Here is a 21064-nt window from a genome sequence, read left to right on the forward strand (position 1 = left end):
GTAAGAAACAAAGATTCGTAGTATCGTATGTATACTATAAAAGTTTGTGTACAAGTTTAGTTGTACTTCACGTAATTTTTGCATTTCCGACAACATAAGAGGAGTAGTATGTAGAAATTGTATAAATATATCTGGGATATTGTATAAATATATCTATTCTATCCAATTATACCAGAGTTTATAAACACAGCAGGTGCTCATTATTCAGATCTTTTCCTGTTACACAATGTCGTGTTTGAACTGCTCAGCGCCACAGATGACTGACTAACATCAAGGAAGTTTCGAGAAAACTAAGGATAAGGCTTGCAGATTATATGCGCCCTTATGGATTGCCACATATTTTCGATTCTGGTATCATGTTGACTATATTGTTTGGGCTTTGATCATGTTTGGCACACAGAATATGTTACAGCCATTTCAGTATAGAACTCAAAATATGCCTTGATATGTTATTGATCTGCGGCGCTCAGCCATCTATTTACGGGCAAACCGCACGCAACATTTTTGTGTTTATTTTTTGTAATTAAAACATGTTTTCTAGTAATTATGGAGACCACCTCCATTATCAAAATATAAAAAAATATCGAAATATTTAAGTATTGAAAAATATCGAAGTATCGAAATATCGAAAAATATCGAAGTATCGACATATCGATTTTGATATATACAAAATATCGAAATCTTGATATTCACAAAATATCGATCGATATATCGAAGTATCGCACATCCCTAGCTAAAGGAGACGGTGATGAATGAGTGAAATGGTGGAATGAAGAAAGTGGGAGAACCCCAGAGGAAATCCACGCACACGGTGTTTGTCCACCACAAAGTTCACTTGGCGGCGGCTGGGATCGAACCCGGGACCCCAAACACTAAATCACTTTCAAAATGAATACCAAACTTGGTGATCAAATTAAATACTCAATTTCCAGTGAAACTGTAGAGTTCTGAGACGCATCTAACTAAGGATGTACTTCAACCTTAACCCACAAAGTGGAGATGATGTATATATTTCCTGAAAGCTTGGATCAATGTAATATCAAAATCGGTTACCAAGATTGGCGAGATCTCATGCATTTTGCTTGGAGGCAGCACTTTACTCGTTATAATTAAAATCTTTAAGCGTGTCCGTTAAGTCCGTAGCAATCCCGAAAAATCTGAAACGGTGAGACAGATATGAAAACTTAAAAATGTCTTTCATCATTTCAAAAGTATAACGTATCAAAAATAAATTGCCCCAGGGTCCTCCATGGGGTCCAACTCAAAAGTTTTAAATAGAAAGGGGGATCAACTTGCACATTGTATGAAAGTTGGTGTTAAATAAAAAAAGATAAATCAAGTCTCGACTTTCTACGACAAGCCTGTGCAAAATAGTAATGCGTCAAAATATCAACACAATCTTCATTGCAAAATTTATGGCCACTCATATGAATCTGAAACGGTGAGATAGGTGAGCAAAAAAACAAGAATGTATCATAGTAAAAACAGAAATGTCCCAGTCACCCGCAGGATCCCAGACGGGGTCGAACTCAAAAGTTTCAAATGCCAAGGGGAGCAAATAAGCAAATCATACGAAAGTTTAACTTGATCCACTTTCCCATTTCAACATTTTGAGTTAGAGCCCGTCTGGGACCCTGCTAGGGACTGTGGAACATATTTTACTTTGAATCATTATACTTTTGAAATAATGACATATCCGTGTTTTCGTGTTTACACCTATCCCACAGTTTCAGATTTATACGAGTGGCCATAGACTTTGCAATGAAGATTGTGTTGATATTTTGACCGACCGCTATTTTGCACAGGCTTATCGTAGAGTCGAGACTCGCTTTATGTGTTTTCATTTAGCACAAACTTTAAGACGATATGCAAGTTGAACCACTTTCCGTTTAGAAATTTTGTATTCGGCCCCGTCTGATACCCTGGGAGAATTTATCTTACTTTGATACGCTGTACTTTTGAAATGATGAAAGACGTTTTTCCGTTTTCATATCTGTCTCGCCGTTTCAGATTTTTCGGGGTTGCAACAGACTTTAAGGACACGCGTAAAGATTTTAAAAACGAGTAAAGTGCTGCTCCCAAGCGGAATGCATGAGACCTCTTCATCTGTAGTACCTCTTGACAGATTATCACGCCTTAATATGCTCTTTCTTAAGATTATCTAAAAAAAAAAATCGCAGGCCGTTGGGATGGTTCCAACCAACGACTTTGGGTTTTACCATTTCCGTATTGTTCACGCAGCTTACCATTCAAGTGAGTGTTTTTCTTCCTTTGCTGCATACATATGCAAGTCTATGTTATATTATCTTTGTAGTATTGCAGTATCATGTGAGGTTATTATAAGGAAGAAAAAGAATGTTAAAGAATTTATAAGAGAATGTTAGGTATAAAGTGTTAAGCTCAAATGATCTCCGAGTTGGAAATTATATTTTCGATTCGCATAGGAATATGCACTGCATTAAGTTGTGCAACCTAAAGAAAATATGATGTAGGCCTAGATATTTCAGTCTGAGACAATTAAACAAATAATAGTACCTGAGACAATTAAACAAATAATAGTACATGTTAAGTTTAACATGAATGCAATTGTGGACTTCAGTTTAAAAATGGTTTACCTCAAAAAAGCAAAGGAACGAGAAGCAATTGTGCAAAATGTCTTATTTGTTTTTATCGGCTCGTGAGATCGCTATTAAGTACGAAGAGAAGTAAATATACATAAATATATGCCACTGAAATTCTAAGGAATAATTTTTCAGGAATCTTATCTCTCTCAGTCGTCGGATACTATTGATTTAAAACACGTAAAACTTCTTTTAACATAATGGAACATCAGTGTTCTTGCACTTAAAATATCCAAGTTTTTCTTCATGACAAGAAATGGAAGTCCCATGAAATTTAACTTAAAATAACAGTTTCTCAGGAGGGTCTAACCTAAATAGAACAACATTTTTGTATATTTTTCGTCTCATGATTATACACTGATGCTAAAGAAAACTGTGGTAGTGAGATGCGCGACAATGATAGAATGAAGAAAATAAAAACGTGAGAACTTTTAGAACACCCAAATTCATGGTGTTTGTCCACCACACGCACCAAAGGTGGAAGTAACAAAATTCATTATTTTTCATATAAAGATTCATAATTCTAAAGATTCTTTACATTAGGTTTGTATATTTTTCTTAATACTAATTAACGAGTTACCTGCTGAAGGACTTTCGAGAAAATGAATTCCAAAAGTCTATTTTCCCGAAGGAAAGATATCGTTTTAAAACCGCAGCTTGAAAAATGAAAAAAAAATGATCTCACCTTATATCCAGCAAACTTTACTGAGTTTATTTTTTGCTAGTTTCTATTATTGATATTACAAGAAAATATTAATTTACTTTTTCCTTGAAATCTTAAACCTTTCCTCCTTACGTTTCGCTCCGAAGAATGTAACCGGAAAAAGAGGTTCTGGGGACATTCGAAACTATTAGCAAATTTGGTAATGAAACTATTAGCAAATTTCGTAAAGCGTATGGTTACTCATTATAGTCTATTTGTAGTTATTATACTTTCACTATGGCTTTAACTAGTATTTAATAACTAACCATGGGTCTACATTTTAAAAAGATCTGTTTCTTTGACTACGAAATTATCCATTCATAGAATATCAGTAGCATCTTTTGTTTATAGAACTTGACAAATGTGAAAATATACAAATCAGAATTTTCTGTTGGGAAAAATGTATGCACAGTAAAATTAACTTCCTTTAGTAAATATAGAGATATGTATTTTAAAAGTTTCTTCAACTTTTAAATTCTTAGCAACTACTTCAGGATTTTCACTGAATTCCAGAAGGTAGGAAAAATGGCGAATTTATTGAAAATATTTACGCTATTAAAAATTAATATTATTAATTCATCATGCAGTCAACCACTCTTTACAAAAATAAATACAATTGTTTTTCTTTAATAGTCTTACAAATTATCTTTAGTATTATGTAACAATAACAGCTACATTATAATGGTATTAAAGTTTAGTTATCGTCGTTACGCATTATTTCTATATTTTAAATAATTACCTTTAACTTATGAGCGTGCATATTTAGGTAAATATCCATACGTCTGCATATTACAAAAATATTACTCTTAATATTGATGAGTAAAATAATATATTCTAGTGTTCATAATTATCTAATTGCTTTCACCTCTTTTCTTTTCTTTCTTTTGCCTGACATCATTGTACTTGCGTTCCCTTGATTACCAGTTTCGTTTTCTCTTTTTGTTATATATCTATAAGCTAGACACCAACGCTGATCTCTAGGGTTTAACTTACATTCATTTAAAGTCGAAGTATTTTAAAATACAGGATGATCGGTTGTACTTACATTCTTCTTTGTTTTAAATTTCGCTACCCGGTCACAATCTTGCTTCTTGTGATCAGTGATATAGCATAGACTATCACTGAGTGAAGAAATGAAAGCTGCTATTACAAAATGAATTTGTTTATGCATCTTTCAAGTCCCCACGCAGAGTAATGTAATGCAATGTTATACTATGGGGGTTATAGACATTTAATGTTAAGAGATGTTAACGGTCTAATCCGCTAAAGATAGAAGTTAGCAGCTTATTCTTGAATATTCACATCCCCTTAGTTGGGGAGAATAAAGTCCCAGTGATATCATTAACAGTGAAATGCCTCTTTTTGGCTTCAACTTAATAAGGGTCAAAGTGACCAGAAGTTCACGTCAAAACTGAGTGCAATTTTTGCTTCCTATTTGAGATAAATTGATAACACCTTTTGGATGCAACCCAAATATTATATTTAACTATTATTCCTATTATTTGGTCAGCTCACGTTAAAGATCCTTGCTTTCATTCGTGGTAAACTCCTATAAGGAGAATTACTAAGAATGTTAATCTAACGAGGGATCATGATAGTATATTAGTGTTGTTGGTGGTAATTGTTATTGGTAAAAGAAGGGCAATTTCTACATCAAAAATGAGGAAGATTACTGCAATAAGGAAGAACCCTAGGGAGAAATGGATTCGGGCAGATGATTTAGGGTCAAACCCACATTCAAAGGGGGAGCTTTTTTTCTTGATCAATAATGACTTTTAGAGACAAGAGTTGAGAAGCCTATAACAATTAGATAATAATGGTTAGTAGGGCGGTCGTTAGAATTGTATTAATTACCTATTTCACTTATTTTGATTGGAAGTCAAATATACTTTATATTAAATAGGCTAACCTCCTCATCAATAAATAGAAATGTAAAGGAATAATCATACTACGTCTACGAAGTGTCAATACCAGGCGGCGGCTTCAAATCCAAAGTGGTGTGTCGGAGAAAAGTGATAGATGACGTAATAAGACAGGTAGCTAGAAATGTAGAGCCAATAATAACATGAAGGCCATGAAAGCCTGTTGCTATAAAGATTGTCGAGCCATATACAGCATCTCCATTGGTGAATGGAGCTTCATAATATTCCTATGCTTGTAGTGCTGTGAAGTATAAACCTAAAAGGATTGTGAGCAGTAGACTTTGTGTTGCTTGTGTGTTTAACTTCTATTAATCTGTGATGGGCTCATGTTACACCAAATCCTGAGGCTAGAAGTCAATTCTCTCCAGCACTTAAATAATTCCATAGCGAATAGTCTTTTTAGTATCACAAGGGAAATTGACACAGCAATTCGATTCTCTTCGTAAAATGAAAAAATTCTATGATTAAATAAAATAGAAAAATTCCATTTCAAACATGGAATATTAATTACTGTACTACTACGCTATGATCTTCGGAAGAGCATTGTTTGACTGTACCTGCTATCCGTTAACAAAGGAAACCATGCGAAGTGGATAAAAAAGTATTGCCTTCTCCCGTTATTTCGTAAGTCCCTAATAATCAACTAAAATCCGCAACCTAAGTTATGTAAAAAACATAGTATGAAGTGAATATTTATAGTATTTTACTTTCTAAGCGTTAATCAAAAATCAATTATAATATATTTCAGACCTTAATACACAAGGTAATTGTAGTTTGTGTAATTCTACACACACACACACACACACACACAAACAAACAATAATGCGGTTCATCTGAACTCATTTTCTTTTAGACACTCTTAAGCAAAGTTAATTTTACTGACTTCCCATATCCCTAATTTTTACTGTAGATTTATAAGACACATACTGAAATTTCAAAAATCAAAAATTTAAGTCTTGAAAAATTAGCTAACTTATTTATTCATTTTGAAACTATAAAATACTTTGATAAGTAAAGTATTCCAGCACAAAATGAAATATGGGCAATGTCATGTGTGTAAACAACATCGACGTCAAACTATCTTTGGAGCAATTATCTTAAAACCACTCAAAGCCACAGGGATAGTTGTAACGTAGTAGAAGAGTGCTTATTTGTGTCGCGTGAAGTTTCTAATTCATACCAAGCTCCCGCCGATTGGTCATTCTGGTGAACAAATAATGTGTCTTGGTTTTTCCCTGTCTTCTGACTTAGATTACTGCATCAGTATCACGCATCTTATCTTCACGTTCCCCTCAGAGTCGGTCCACAATCGCGAATATAGAACTCAAAAAAGAAAAAAATAAACGTGTGGTAACACGTATGAGTGATCATATGCTAAAAAAAAAAAAAAAAAAAAAAAAATATTTTGAGTGCCGTGGTTTAGTGGTAGAGCTTTCAACTCTGGTGACTGGGGTCCTTGGTTTGCGCCAAGTGAACTTTATAGTGCACAACTAACGTGTGCGTGGGTTTTCTCGGAGTTCTCCAGTTTCCTCCCACAATTTCATTCATGTCTCATTTTCACTGTTTTCTTGAGCCTAGGAAGCATAAGCGCGGGACGTAAAACTTAGATTTCATTTTTTTAAAATATATATTTTTGTAATCTGCTGCAATAAATTGAACAAGTTTTACTGTCACAATTGGAGCTAGTGTTCAACTCAAATAACACGTCTGAGTAAACGAATCGCGACACTGAGAGCAGGAGTCTCTTCTTCTACCTGCGAAAAGCAGTGGTGCGCCGACTCCTCGTGATCCTACACTATATTTTTTCCATACACTTGAGTTAATGTTGAGTTTAACGTGCCGTTTAGGAATGAGGCTATGTGAGACGTGGACCTACTGATTAACGTGGAATCCGAACCACGTGAGCTCCCGCCGGGAATCGAACCCGGGTCTTCCAGGCCAAAGGCGCGCACACTAACCGCTTAGCCACGAATGAGTTCTTTTTTTTCCATAGAGACAACGTAGACTATAATTAATTAATTTTCTTGTTTAACAACAAAATTCAATAGCAAAATAAATGCAAATTGAGGATGTGTGTTGGAGTTCGAAAATTTCAGGACACTTGCCATTTCATAAAGGACAATAACATGAGAAAGAAATTTCTTCCTTCGTGTTACATGAAACAAACGTAATGTGAGGCTTGTGTAGACCACGATCTGACACTACAAACACGGTTATGTAATTTCTGCATTACACCTATCAATTTGTAGTTATATTTACATTAATACGTTATAAAGAAACATATCTCAAACTTGTGTTTACAGAGAAAGAAACGTAAATTTCAATTTCTATCACAATTGCGTTTTTTCGATACTAAAAGCTTTATAATATTGAAAAATTTGAAAGCTGGATGAAAGATTAATTACTTTTCGTCTGCGTAAAGTATATAGTATAGGTCACATTGTTCATGTGAAAACGCAAAGTATCGACTTCTGCGCGTAGACACAATCAACGGTATACACTAAGTGATCCTTCTACAGATATTGGGAGAAAAGAAATGAAAACTTTTAGTTTAACGTCTTATCCGCTATGCTAAGGGAAACAGGAAAGATTTAGGATAAATGCTATATCACACTCAAAGTAAATATTACAGCTCCCAGCTGTATCTCTGACCACTCAAGCATGTAGGATATATCCTTTAGAAGTAACCAGGGAGGAAATTTCAAACAACCTCATAATGCAAAAGCTTTGCAACGCTTAAGGCAAGACAGGGCCACCTGCATGAGTAAGCATGTGTGATTTCAGAATGCTTTTCTGACGAAACGTCTTACCACATTGAAAGCAAGTGTGTGGTGATTGACGTGTATGAATGAACATATGATTGTTTAGATTTCCTATCTGGGTAAACGCCTTACCACATAGCCGGCAAGAATATGGCCTGTCACCTGTATGAGTAACCATGTGCGAGACCAAATTACATTTCTGAGGAAACGACTTGCCACACACATGACAAGGATAAGGTCTTTTACCCGTATGGCTAATTATGTGCAATTTCAAACTGTTCTTGTGGGTGAACGCTCTACCACAATCAGTGCATATGTGGGGGCGCTCACCTAAATGAATTAGCATGTGATCTTGCAATCTAGATTTTCGGGAAAACTTTTTCCCACAATCGATGCACTCGTGCGGTCTGTCACCTGTATGTATTATCATATGCAATTCTAAATTTCTTTTCACAATATATCCCTTTCCACATTCATGGCAAGTATACGGTCTATCACTGGTATGAACAATTGTGTGAGATTTTAAATCACTTTTTTGAGCAAAAGACTTTCCACACACGTGACAAGTATATGGTTTCTGCCCTGTATGATTAATCATGTGAAATTTGAAACTATTTTTGTGAGTAAATTTTTTACCACACTCACTACAAGAGTATCGCTTCTCACCTGTATGAATTGCCATGTGTTCTCTTAAACTGCCCTTACGGAGGAAAGTTTTGCCACAGTCAAGGCATTTAAATGGTTTATCCGTCTTATGTATAATTATGTGCAATCTTAAATTACGTTTCTTAGTAAATGCTTTCCCACACTCAAAGCAAGTATGTGCTCTGTTAACTGTATGAGTGATCATATGATTCTGGAAACCAGACTCTTGAGTAAGCTCATTGGAATAATTAGGGTAGACATTTGAAATGTCACTTCTATCGCTTGTTACCTGACATGGAAAGAGAGAGATTTGACGAGAAGGTTGGTCGCACGTATCATTCGCACTAGTATTTATTGCAGAGTGCATTCCAAGGTCTGAATTCCCGCTAAGAGTTTTTCTACTTCCACACGAATACGAGACATTCAAACTGAAAAATTAAAAGCCTTTCTATATCATTATATAAATTTAAATCACATCTATTGATAAGTAAATTTTATGTAATACATACATCGGTATGTAATTTTATATAGGTATCCACATAATAAAATGATCTTTACATAGTTCTCAAATCTCGTTAATTTAACCTGAAGAGTGATTATACTCTAAACAAATCTTCCAGAGTAACTAAAAGTAAATACTATAAAAGGTTATGATATACATATTGACATTTCTCTCTTTCGAGGCATGATTCAAGATGCGTTAGGAATTACCATTAGAAACATTTATATTCATCATATACATGCAGTTATTTATAAAAATCATCATTAAAAATACCCGAGTTTACAGAAACCGAATATTCTAGGAAAACAATTTTTAATTTTACACAAATGACCTCAAGGGGATATCTCAAAGAACATATTTGACTTTAGTTCACACGTACGTGCATTCTCTTCAATCGCTTAATATTTACTGTATATCGTTGTTTTTTTTCTAATTAACATACAAACTATTTTTTTGATTTTAATTTTCGTGTTAGTTAAAAAGGTAGAGGAGTAAAGATCTACGAAATAACGTAACATAGAAAGAACAATAAGGAAAGGTAATATTCTGAACCCATTTCCGGTGTGAGTCTTAACACAGTAAACTATTACTTTAACCTTCAAATAGTCGCATGTGTATCAGATTAATACAGTTACTTGTTATGTTGCCGTCAATTCTTAAGTTTCAACTGTTGACTATTTTCCCTAAGAGTAAATTCCTGCGTAGCCTTTCAAAAGACATAAATCTTCAAGTTCTTTCATCGACAGTTCATGCGGAGTTGATACACGTTTATATCAGACAGATACGTTGAAACCGATCGTATTGTTGTGGAAATCAAGTGTAACTTTTGTGTATTTTTTGATTCTTCAGCAACTTTAGAGTATCCAATAAATTTAGAAGACGCTTCGAGACTAGTATTTCATATTGAGGGAGACAACACTGATGTTGGACATTTTCACAAAAATCGCGACACAGAGGCTGAAGAACAGCCACGAGAAGAAAAAAAATATTCCGAATATTAAGGGAGTGGAACTGAACATGATCCAATCTACGCCGATATAAACGACATTGAGTCGACTATAAAATAATACCAATAATATTCAAAATTATTTCGATATCATTATATTCTTTCTCTTCACCTATGAAAAAATTATACTTGATGAGAAAGGACTAGCTCAATATATGTATTAAGTATCAAAAGTAAAACCTGATGATTAGTACCACTGAATGTGTTGCATGACTTCAAATACAAGACTGAAATATTAATCAAATGATAAGGTCAATCATTCCTCTAGCAAGTCCAATGTTCTTCTTGAACACCTTGTGTGCATGGGCTATCGTTCCTTAATTCTATTTTCTATCATGCGAATACCATATTTTTTAGTTGATAGAAGAGTGCACTAATACTGATAATGTTCACCACGTGAATACTTACCTATCTACCGCGATTTAATTGAACCACAATAACAGATTTCAAAGATATTTCCTTATAAAAGAAACAAATGGAAATCAATAACTTAATAAGCTTTAATTTCCTAGGGTTTTACAAAAAAAATAAGGTTTTGCAAGTTTTTTTAGCAACGTATAATTGATAACAAGAAGTAAATGGCATTGAATATTTCTGTACTACACTTAAAATCTTTCTATTCCAAAATTTTATATGTAAAACTTTTAAAACAATCTTTCTTAAAAATGTAACTAATTATACGCGTATAAAAGTAAAAGTTAATCTTCACAACGAAATGACACAAGCAGAAGTATGTTTCAAAAATAACAAACATGTCTTTCTTTTAAATTTTAAACATAAAACTTTTTTACACTTGAAACAACACACCATAGTTCCTTGTTCTTTTAGCTTGGTGGGGCCAAGCTTTTTCGATTTGAGAGCTATTTTTTAATTCAGAAATTACTGGTGGATTGTCTGTTTACTAACTCACTAGAGCGAATCACAAAACAATATCATTGATCGGTACAGGCCATATGACGCAAACCACTGCTTGCACTCTCACGACTTGCGGATCGAAAAGTAGACAGTGATTAACGCCCTTACCATAACACAGAAATCTTAAAAAAAGAAAAAAAACATGGTCCTATGGACGAATAAATGTTAAATGGAACCACCCTACCCAGTTAATTTTCGGTGATGTATATGCTTAGGACACAAAATGTCAGGAAATTCGCAAGTTGGAAGCAAAAATTTGCCTGTCTCAAGAGTACCATTAGGAAAAATCTTTTAAGTTTTTACGTCCCACGCTTAAGCCGGTTAGGCTAAAGGAGACGGCGATTATGAGAAATGAATGAAATGGAGAAATGAAAAGTGGGAGGAAACGGGAGAACCCCGAGGAAACCCACCAGTGTGGTGTTTGTCCACCACAAAGACCACACGGCGCGAGCTGAGATCGAACCAGGGACCCCAAGCACCAGAGCTGAAAGCTCTACCACCAAGCCACTGCGACCCCAAGAGTACCATTAAATTTGTCCAAATCTAATTTTAATATTAAAAGTTTTCGATTAGGAAAAATAATAATATTAAACGTTTTCTATTGGGAAAAGTAACATACATAGATATTATAGGTATTTTTAACATGCATAGATATTGCCTCCCATATTATTTTCTGAGTTTGCTTCTAGGGCAAATTACTCGCTTGTCTTTGTCCGTTGCTAAAACGGAATATTAAAACAGACTGACTTCGTTTTAAAAAAAGGAGTGATCAGAGCACCTAGTTAAACAGTGCTGCAAGCCTTTCGATTCCAAAGGTATTAAATGTACATAAGACCAAGAATATAAAAATTCAATAAAATCAATTTACTTCATTTAGCGAAAGTTTCATTTTTCTCTTTTTACTTGTAAAGCAACCATATGTCGTTGAGAAAAGTGAGTTCTTATAGTTGAGAAAACAGAAATATATCCTGATCTAAGCAGTAATGCAAATTTTCTTTCACCAATATATTACACATAAGTTATGTACTAAATAATTTTCCACAAAACACACAAATTACAGGTTCTCAGCTGTTGACTTCAGACATGTGAACTGATCTAGAATTTCACAAAAACAATTCTTAGCTCTGTTCCAGTTCTAACAGTAATATAGAAAGTGAAATACTACATACAAAATCAACTACAGCAAACGAAGTGTGGGTGCAATGTTTCAAATATTATTTCTGATTTGATATTTAGTTGTAAATATCAATGAGTTAAATCGTTTTTAACAAATTATTAACCCAATAATGAAACAAAAGCTTTGTCCGGTGTGACAAATATCTTAGTGTCATCCACCTGGTATTTAGGTGAATAACACATCTTACAGCAAGAAATTGGCATTATTTATATCAAATAGTCAAACCTCAAAAGACGAAAAATTATTACTATTTGATCCTTTATTGTCCTCCTTTATTACGTTAGTAGAATGAAACTTAAGCAAATTTCAAGCCAACATGCTGAATACCCGGCATGGATTTAAACTTTTTCTACTTTCTAAATTTTACATTTATCTTTCCGAACAGAAGCACTTTATCTTAATATTCCTTACTCTTCTATCATAGATAAAATCGTGGTGTTTACTGGTTAATTAGGTTGAAGAAAAACTGCTTTCATGCTATATATTACTAATCTATCTTGACATGGGGAAGAAAAATACTCACTTAAGTAAGTTTGTGCCTGCAGAAATAAATGTTTCCTGAAAATTCACAATGATTTTAATATCATTCCTGAAGGAAAGTGGGATCCTTGAAGATTCGTAAGTAATCTCCACAAAGCACTCTCAACATCACCGTAATTTCTGGAGGTCTCTTGTGTGCAGCGATTTATGCGCACGAACTTATGAAACTTTGTTTGTCAAGTTCGTTTAAAATTTGTTTAAGTTTTGCTTCTTTATTTTATTGCATTTGTTTTGGCATTCCTTCGGAGTTAAGATATTTTCTGTTGACCAAAAATTGATTAATGTAAAAGAACTCAATACCTTCAATTTCTACATAGTACGCAATAATGACAGAGATACCAAAACAAGGAAAGGAGTTCTATGCAAAAATTAAGAAATATCCTAACAAAAGTAGTTTGTTTTGTTTTTCGTTTACTTTTGCAATTTTGGTAGTGTCACAAATGTCCAATCATTGCTTACTAGGTATTGCAAATATTATGAGTGGTATACCTGTAGTTACATATCAGCATTCGATCGTGTATAGATGTTATTGGTATTGAGGCCAATTGGAAGAGCAGGTTTCCATCCGCTAACTTAATATCCTCTCTCTTACAAGATTCAATTTACACTTTCAGTTTTGACGTTAGACTAGATAGTATAAAATGGTTGAAATGAAAACGTGGAAAATCAGATACATTTTCTTTAAAATGGATTACTTTTCATCACCTACTCATTTCATATATCCTACGATTTACTCACTGTCACTTAAGAAATTTATGGTTGCCAAAAGTATTTCGAACTGCTTATATGGTATATGATCTAAAGTACAGTCCCCACAAACCACATGAGTATCATGTTACACAAATTTGGGAGGACGCCAAAAAGCTCCTGGAAATACACTTAAGTCTAACGATCGCTGTTGACATAAATATTTATCTAATGCAATTGTATCATTGTTCTAGTGCACTCGGAGTTAGCCAGGATACCATGTGAGCGTAGTATATTTCTTTGCTTTTGTTACCGAACCTGATATGCACACAGGCACGTCAAGCTAAATAAGCGAATATAAGAAAATAGGTAAAATACAAATGTAAATAAAAATTATATATATATACACTATATTTTATTATATATGCATATTAAAAAAAGAAATAAAATATTACCTTTGAGCTTCAGATCCAATTGAACCATTTACTTTATCTATCATTCTGTTACCTGATAATAATTCCAATGGTTCTGCAGATATTGCATATCTTTCTATTTTAAATGTCTCGCCACATTCAGATAAATAAGTTTCTTCATCCTTGATTTCAGGTTCAACTTTCACAAAAGCAACTAAGTCGGAAGTCGAACAGTGCGTTTCTGCATGTTGAATTATCGAATTTCCTTCTGTGACTAATGGTAACCTGGATACTTCGTTACCAGTGAATACCACATCTTTACCTTCCAATGGATCTTCCTCGGAATAACAAGCATTACTTTCCATTTCTAAGGATAGTTTAATCAACTAATCTTTCTTTTATATCCACTCCTGTCATGATATTAAGTTGTTACAGACAGTTTATCCTTATATTAAGCAACGTTTGGTCCCTTGTTTTCCATTTTGTTGAATGCCGTGGAGTTCGTAGCAGCTCTATTCAGATACTACTAGACAGCAATTCCTCTCAAAAGAACCTTAAAAAAAGGATAGATAAAACAAAAGCTGCTGACAAATTTGTTTAACAAGACAAGTAAACAGGAAATGTATATCTAAAATTAACATATAAATTCGAAACTAGATTACAATACTAATTACTGCATACTATTAATGCAAATATTTAACTTTTAAACATTGCTGGAAGTGTATTTGAAAGCACATTCTAACAAAATTTCAGAAATAAAATTACGTCCTTAGAGGTTTGTGTTACTTTCTCCACCTATATCCTCCAACTAGTGACAAAGCTATCGGACCATCTGAAGAGTATAGTTCTATGTAAGTCACAGTCTAACTTGACAACGTCAGTAAACGCATATGAACAGTTGAATGAGGTCTACTTCGTCCCTAGTCCACAGGTGGAGTACACACTGGGTAAAGAAAGCTTCTATAGCAGAGACCCTCACCATACGTAGAGAAGCTTGGACAGGAAAGTTCGATTTGCCCTTACTGACACGACGATGACTACCTATGCATCACACACCCTTTGGTCCGTACGTGAATGCACGATCAATAAACAATTGGTTGTCAAAAGCAAGATTAAGTTCTATCTTAATCTTCCACGATGACTAGTGATGGGCAGTGGCAATATTCCCGCTGGGAATTAAAATAAAAATGGGAATATTCCTAGGTTTTTTCCTTGGCATATAAATTCCCGGGAAGGAATTTGTCTCCATTTCTTTACTTTATCTTCCAAATCGTAACAAAAATATGACTAATTACTTTATTTTGATTTATTATCATTTACTTCTCGGCTTGAAATAACTTGGAGCTAAAAAATATTAAAATTCGTTGACTGTAATTTATGTAACTAGTATTATGATTTTTTTAAAGTCCCATTTCCATCTGCACTAAAAAGTAGCAAAGTACTAATTTACAAATAATGAAAAGGAATCAGTTTGTAAAGTAATATAGAAATTATGTAGAAATAGAGATGAAGTACTATTAATACACCCCGGACCACCGTTACTAATAGATGTCAGTCTGTCTTCTATCTCCGACTCGACTTTCTGAAGAGGTACTCGGACTCATGTGAATTAAGCATGATATTTCGAGAAATAGGTAGGGAGAAAGGTCCTGTGTGACAATGTTACGTGCTAAATTATCAAGACAAGTCAGTATCTTGCAAATATTGTGAACATAAATATGCATGCGCAAATGTTGATAAAATGGTGAGACACGTGTTTTCTAGCAGTTACCCAACCAAATTAGTTTATAATATTTAAAAATTTAATAGGTTTATAATATTAATGGAGTCAAGTTTAGAAAATCCACTCACATATAAATTTAAACTGTTTAGCGGTGTAAAAGTATTTGAACTTACTATATATATTTTTTCCCACATATTTGCTTGCATAGAACATATTGTAAGCAGTGATTTATCTACACCCTTCTAACACTCCCCCAGCACCCTCCTAAAATTTTTGGACACCCCCACGGAAATAAATTCCTTACACCCCCCAACTAGGGGGTGCAATATTAAAAAGATTCATTCATTCTTGATCTGCCTAAAGGCCCTCCAGAACTTTGTAGAAAATATTCTAAATGATGTTATCTGTAGGTAGAACGGGAATTCCCGTTCTGTCTAATGTTTGGAGACAGGGAATTCTATGCAAGGAGGAAATTTTTAGGGAATTGCAGCATCAAAAGCTTGACTCCTAGCGTGTTTGTATGCAGATCGAAACTCATGTATAAAATGGCTGTAGTAACGACGGTGGGAACTAAATCCAAGCGGTCAAAATGCAAGGAAAATTCTGATGACGGCGAAATCTATGCCAGAAAATCACAGGAGTTTATATTGTATGTACCAGGGCACAGCTTATATGATTATGTTTTCCCTTCAATTGTCATATATTCTAAAATGTTATCTGTATTTTTTCCTCTGAAATAACTTTATCTTAATTTTAAAATGCTGAACTGAATAGAACGTAAAAATCTTACAATAAAAGGGCAGATTAGCTTTAATTACTTTCACACATACCCATATGAAAAGTTCTGGGTATTCCTATTTATTATAACTTTAGTACATTTGAAATACGTTTATCATATTACAGTAATACCATTCATTTTAATTAGGAAAATTAACTGTGATGCTATTTAATTTTTAAAAAGTCGTTCTTGTGCGGTAGTATACAGCGGTCTTTTATTTTAAGTAATGAATAAATATTTATTTTCACCCTTTTAGGATTTTTGGTAACTTTTGTTACCATGGCGCAAAATGAAATCTTTGAGTTTTACGTCCCACGCTTATGCCAAATAGGCTAAAGAGACGGTGATGATGAGAAATGAATGAATGAAATGGTGGAATGAAGAAAGTAGGAGGAAACGGGAGAAGCTCAAGAAAACTCACGCAAGGGGTGTTTGTTCAACACAAATTTCACTTGGCGGAGGCTGGGATCGAGCCCTGGACCCCAAGCAATTATCATGCCGTATTATTGTCTTTGATCGCTAATTTAGGTTTTATAACTGGTATTTAAGGCAGGTTTTTATTTATTGGTCAAGTCAAGGATGGACCAAAGAACACCTCAGATGCGTTTCAGAACCGGATGGTCAACTTTCCGGCACTAAGTAAGGGCGGAAGGGCATGACTTTTTATTTTTCTTAAGGCAAATTTCAAAAAAATTTCACGCCTTTAGTTTTCACGATATCAGATTGAAACTTTGTATACGGATTGTGTGTACCACTAGGGTTTTTTTTTTTTTAACCTTTACGCGACACCGGGCTGGGCCCGAGGGACGCAGGTGTTCTGAGGTGATTTTTTTTTTAGAAAAAAATCGTTTTCCCGATATTTCCGGTTTAGATGTATCATACGAACATATGAGTGGTACTGTTGGAAAGGGCTTATTATACTAAAGAAAATGACATTTGAACCATGACTCTAGGTCAAATAGTAATGACGCAGTACATTTTTAAATTATTCTTGTATTATGTATATATATAGAGATAAAAAAAACATGGGTCACCTTCAGACTTTCAAAAATTTCTCCCGAACTTAGCAAGATAAAAAGATTGAAATTTTGCGCGCATGTTGTGTATGTAACAATATACTCATATACATCGTTTTCTTTCGGTTAGTAATGATCCGGGGGGAATGGAAGCAAGAAGAAAAAAGGGAACAAGCTTAGGTTTCTCAGCAGATAATGTCGATGATTGTTTCAGGAAATGTAAGGGTACACGGAGGCAACTCACCAAATTTGTGAAGAAAATAGAAAATGACGAGAAGAGGATAGATCTCGAATTGGAAGTAGAAGAGGAAGGAGCCATTTTAGATATGAAAATAAGCAGACGGGGATACAAGTTGGTAACAGAATGGATCCAAAAGAAATATGCAACAGGGAACTTCTGCTATAAAAAGAGACATATTGATCGATCAACAAAGAGGAGATGGAAATATAGAACAGAGAAACATGTGGATTAGTAGTGACAGAAGGAAGGCAGAGGAAGACATAAGAGCAATTTCACAGCCAATTGAAGACCAACGGATATGATAAAAGAAAGCAACAGATGGAAAGGATACCAGAATAGTAAGAAGCAATATAAGATGAACGAGAAGAAAATAAACCATGCCATGGTGGGGAATAGAAAGCATAGGGAAGACACTGAAATATTCAAGAGCTCTAAAGAAAATATGGAACATTTCAACGTAGAGGGAGATTATTGCACGTGTTACGCATGAGGAAAAAGAAGGGAAGGAGGAAAACCGAGAGATGATGGAAATAAGAGTGGTTTACAAGATAAAATGTAGTGAATGTAACAGCTGTTATACTGGTGAAACGGGAGAAGAACTGAAAGAAAGGTTAAAACACGAAGATTATGAAAGACTAAAAAGATAAAGAAATGCTATTTTTAACGTGAGGGACACAGGACATGATATTAATTGAGAAGGTTGAAGTGTTAGTACTAGAACAAAGGACGTTAATAAGAAAGTGGAAGGAGGCCAAATTTATTGAAGAACAATAAAGCTGTGTTGTGAACTGGAGTGCAGGACTTAAAATTGACAAACAGTGGGACGAGTTATTGCAAAAACATAATCTGTTAGCTTAACTTTCAGGCGGACCAGGGAAGAAAAGGTATTTATAGAGTTTTTTTCACATTTATAAACGTTTATTATGACTGGTTGAATCCGTTCTGACCAGCCAATCAGCGTTAAAAACTTGCTTCTAAAATTATCTTATATTATACGCAGCTCTGTCTTGTTTGTTACAGTGGCTGCTGAAGCCAATACGTTCAGTTAGTTGACAAAACTGTTACACAATTATTATTTTTAAACAAACGTTGTTTTGATTAGATATTTGTATTTCTAGTTTAAGAAAAATTGTTATATGATCTTACCTGCATGAACATCGAAATTTCAAATCCTACGAAAAATTTTGAAAGTACTTTTGGTTGTAAGGAGAAAATCTTGCCCAGATGCATTCCAATTTGTCAATATTCATTTTTCGGGGAGAGCTCAAAATCCTAAAGAACCTTCAATTTCCGCAATTAGTATTAACCTGAAATCAATATATCATTTGAATCAGTATTTGTTAAAGCGAACACCTATTACTATTTAACAACTATCATTTTTACTGCTTTTAAGGAATCTAAATGTATAAGGTCAGCACTTACTACTGAAAAAAATCTTTGTTATTTGTAAATGAAATATTTCAATGTGTTTCAACTCTAGATATTGGCCGTACACAAACAGACTCCTTTACTTGTACGGATAAGGATATGAATATAAGGAAGAAAATGCACCCGTAACAGACTGATTATTTAAAAAATGCAAGAAAATAATAGAAGTTAAAAAAGTAAGCTGAAAATCCAGAAATATAGAGGAAACATTTCGGAAGCGAACATGAAAACAATAAAAAGTATTTTATTAGTTCCATGACCTGCTAACCGCTTAGAATCCAAAAGGACTATGAATCTTTTAATATTGACTAACGTTGTTTTAACAAGTTCTGATTCATTTACGTGCACAAGTGAAGGTATGGAATTCAATTTGAAATGCTGAAACTGTCAGTACAATGTTACGAGGTGTAAGAATGATTAAGACTCAAAAGATATTTTTTAAAAAGGCAAAGGCCGCATTCTGTGTCAATTTTCCATAATCTAATACACTTAAGTGGATTTATAATACGCATTATCCGTATGGAAAATATACATATTTTAAAAAATAATATTTAAAAATTCCATAAAACACAGTAGCATTTCCTACTTTGTTACAACCATGAAAAAGAGTATTCCAAAAGAGATTAGGAGAAAAAATTCGAAGAATGTCTCCGTTGAACTGCCATTTCATTTCACTAAAGAATAAAGAATGCGCGAGTAATTAACGAAGAGAATTATTTCAGTAATCCTAGAACACGATAAAATTAGAGATTTTCGAAATCGGATTGAATTTTTCATTCATTGTGTCTCCTGTGTTTCTCTCGTTGGTTATCGTGTCTTGATAATTTGCTTCTGATCTCGTATTCTGCAGTAAATGACCTTTTTCACGGTAAGGTGATTTCAGTGGTTCTTGCTCTTCTTTTTATTTTTATTTATTTATTTTTTTATTTTATTTTATTTATTTATTATTTTTTTTGTTATATTCTACGTTGCATATTTTAAGTATTAACGAATTTAGAACTGTATTAAGATAGGGAGTTGGTATAGTTCTAAATTTATCAGCATTTGAAACTTACCATATTTAAATTAATTACAGCAACATTGCAGATCGAGCCATTATGATTTCTAACGAATTCGATTCCGGAAAAACTGGTGTCAGGTTATATTAATGGAACTATTCCAAGAAACCAGTTCCATAGGAATCGATTCAATAATAAAGCGACTAAAAAAAAAACTTGCCCTTATATTACAACTCGTTATATATTCAGATTAGCTTATATGGCTAAAATTGATAACTCGATTTAATTGGTAACTTCTAGATTATATTCTGAACCTACCTATGTTTAGATCAAATTACGTCAGATTTTGTTAGTTAAAATCGGCAATGGTTTCACGATTTGGTCACTTAAACTTAACTTGCATATACCTAAACTTGCGAATGATGTCACATAGTTACCGGAGTGCAACGTTTTAAACATGGGGATACAAACTTTATATTGGCCACCAATATTAGTTTTTATTACGCAAAAAAACTACATGTGTTCATTACACTTGAAAACGGACACAATAACTCTATACGAATAAAAGATTTCAAAGTAATAGTAAGTGGGAAGTCATTTCTTTCATAAAATTACCTTCCAGTAAGAAGAAAAAAAATTTTTGTTTTCCTCAGGCCAAAAGCAGATCTGTGCCATGTTGATCAAAGAAATCCTTTTTACTTGGTTGATTGGCTGGATTAGAGATTAGCATCCCTTTAAGCAGCCTAGATACGAGACGTGAATTATAATTTAACATGGAATTCGAACTACGTAAACTCGTTCCAGGAATCATACTCCATCCAGGTCAATTTAGACACACTACTCGAAAAAAATATTGAACAATTAAACTTCTCTTATTAATTTCAGTCTTATTGCCCTCGACAAGATTTGAGATCGGCGACATGAGAATACCTGACTTAGCTTAGATGGAGTTCAGAGGGCAACTGCAATTGTTGAAAAATTATAATT

General features: G+C 33.9%; 1 protein-coding gene across 8 annotated transcripts in view; it reads right to left on the minus strand.

The window, feature by feature from the left end:
- Positions 1-6997: 6997 nt before the first annotated feature.
- Positions 6998-21064, minus strand: part of LOC145670518 (uncharacterized) — a 77523-nt gene continuing 63456 nt past the window's right edge. For 7 of the 8 annotated variants that reach the window (XM_081739284.1, XM_081739277.1, XM_081739282.1 and 4 more), the window contains exons 2-4: positions 18798-18958; positions 13936-14446; positions 6998-9081 (exon numbers count right to left, since the gene is read on the minus strand). In XM_081739284.1, the coding sequence (XP_081595410.1) occupies positions 7983-9081; positions 13936-14258 (1422 nt within the window). In that variant the 5' untranslated portion in view covers positions 14259-14446; positions 18798-18958 and the 3' untranslated portion in view covers positions 6998-7982. Of the gene's footprint in view, positions 9082-13935; positions 14447-18797; positions 18959-20692; positions 20981-21064 lie in introns of those variants that run through there. The other variant, XM_081739285.1, reaches the window with a different exon arrangement.

Source organism: Thermobia domestica, chromosome 14, assembly GCF_964235325.1.
Source record: "Thermobia domestica chromosome 14, izTheDome1.hap1.1, whole genome shotgun sequence".
In the NCBI taxonomy this organism is placed as follows: Eukaryota; Metazoa; Arthropoda; class Insecta; order Zygentoma; family Lepismatidae; genus Thermobia; species Thermobia domestica.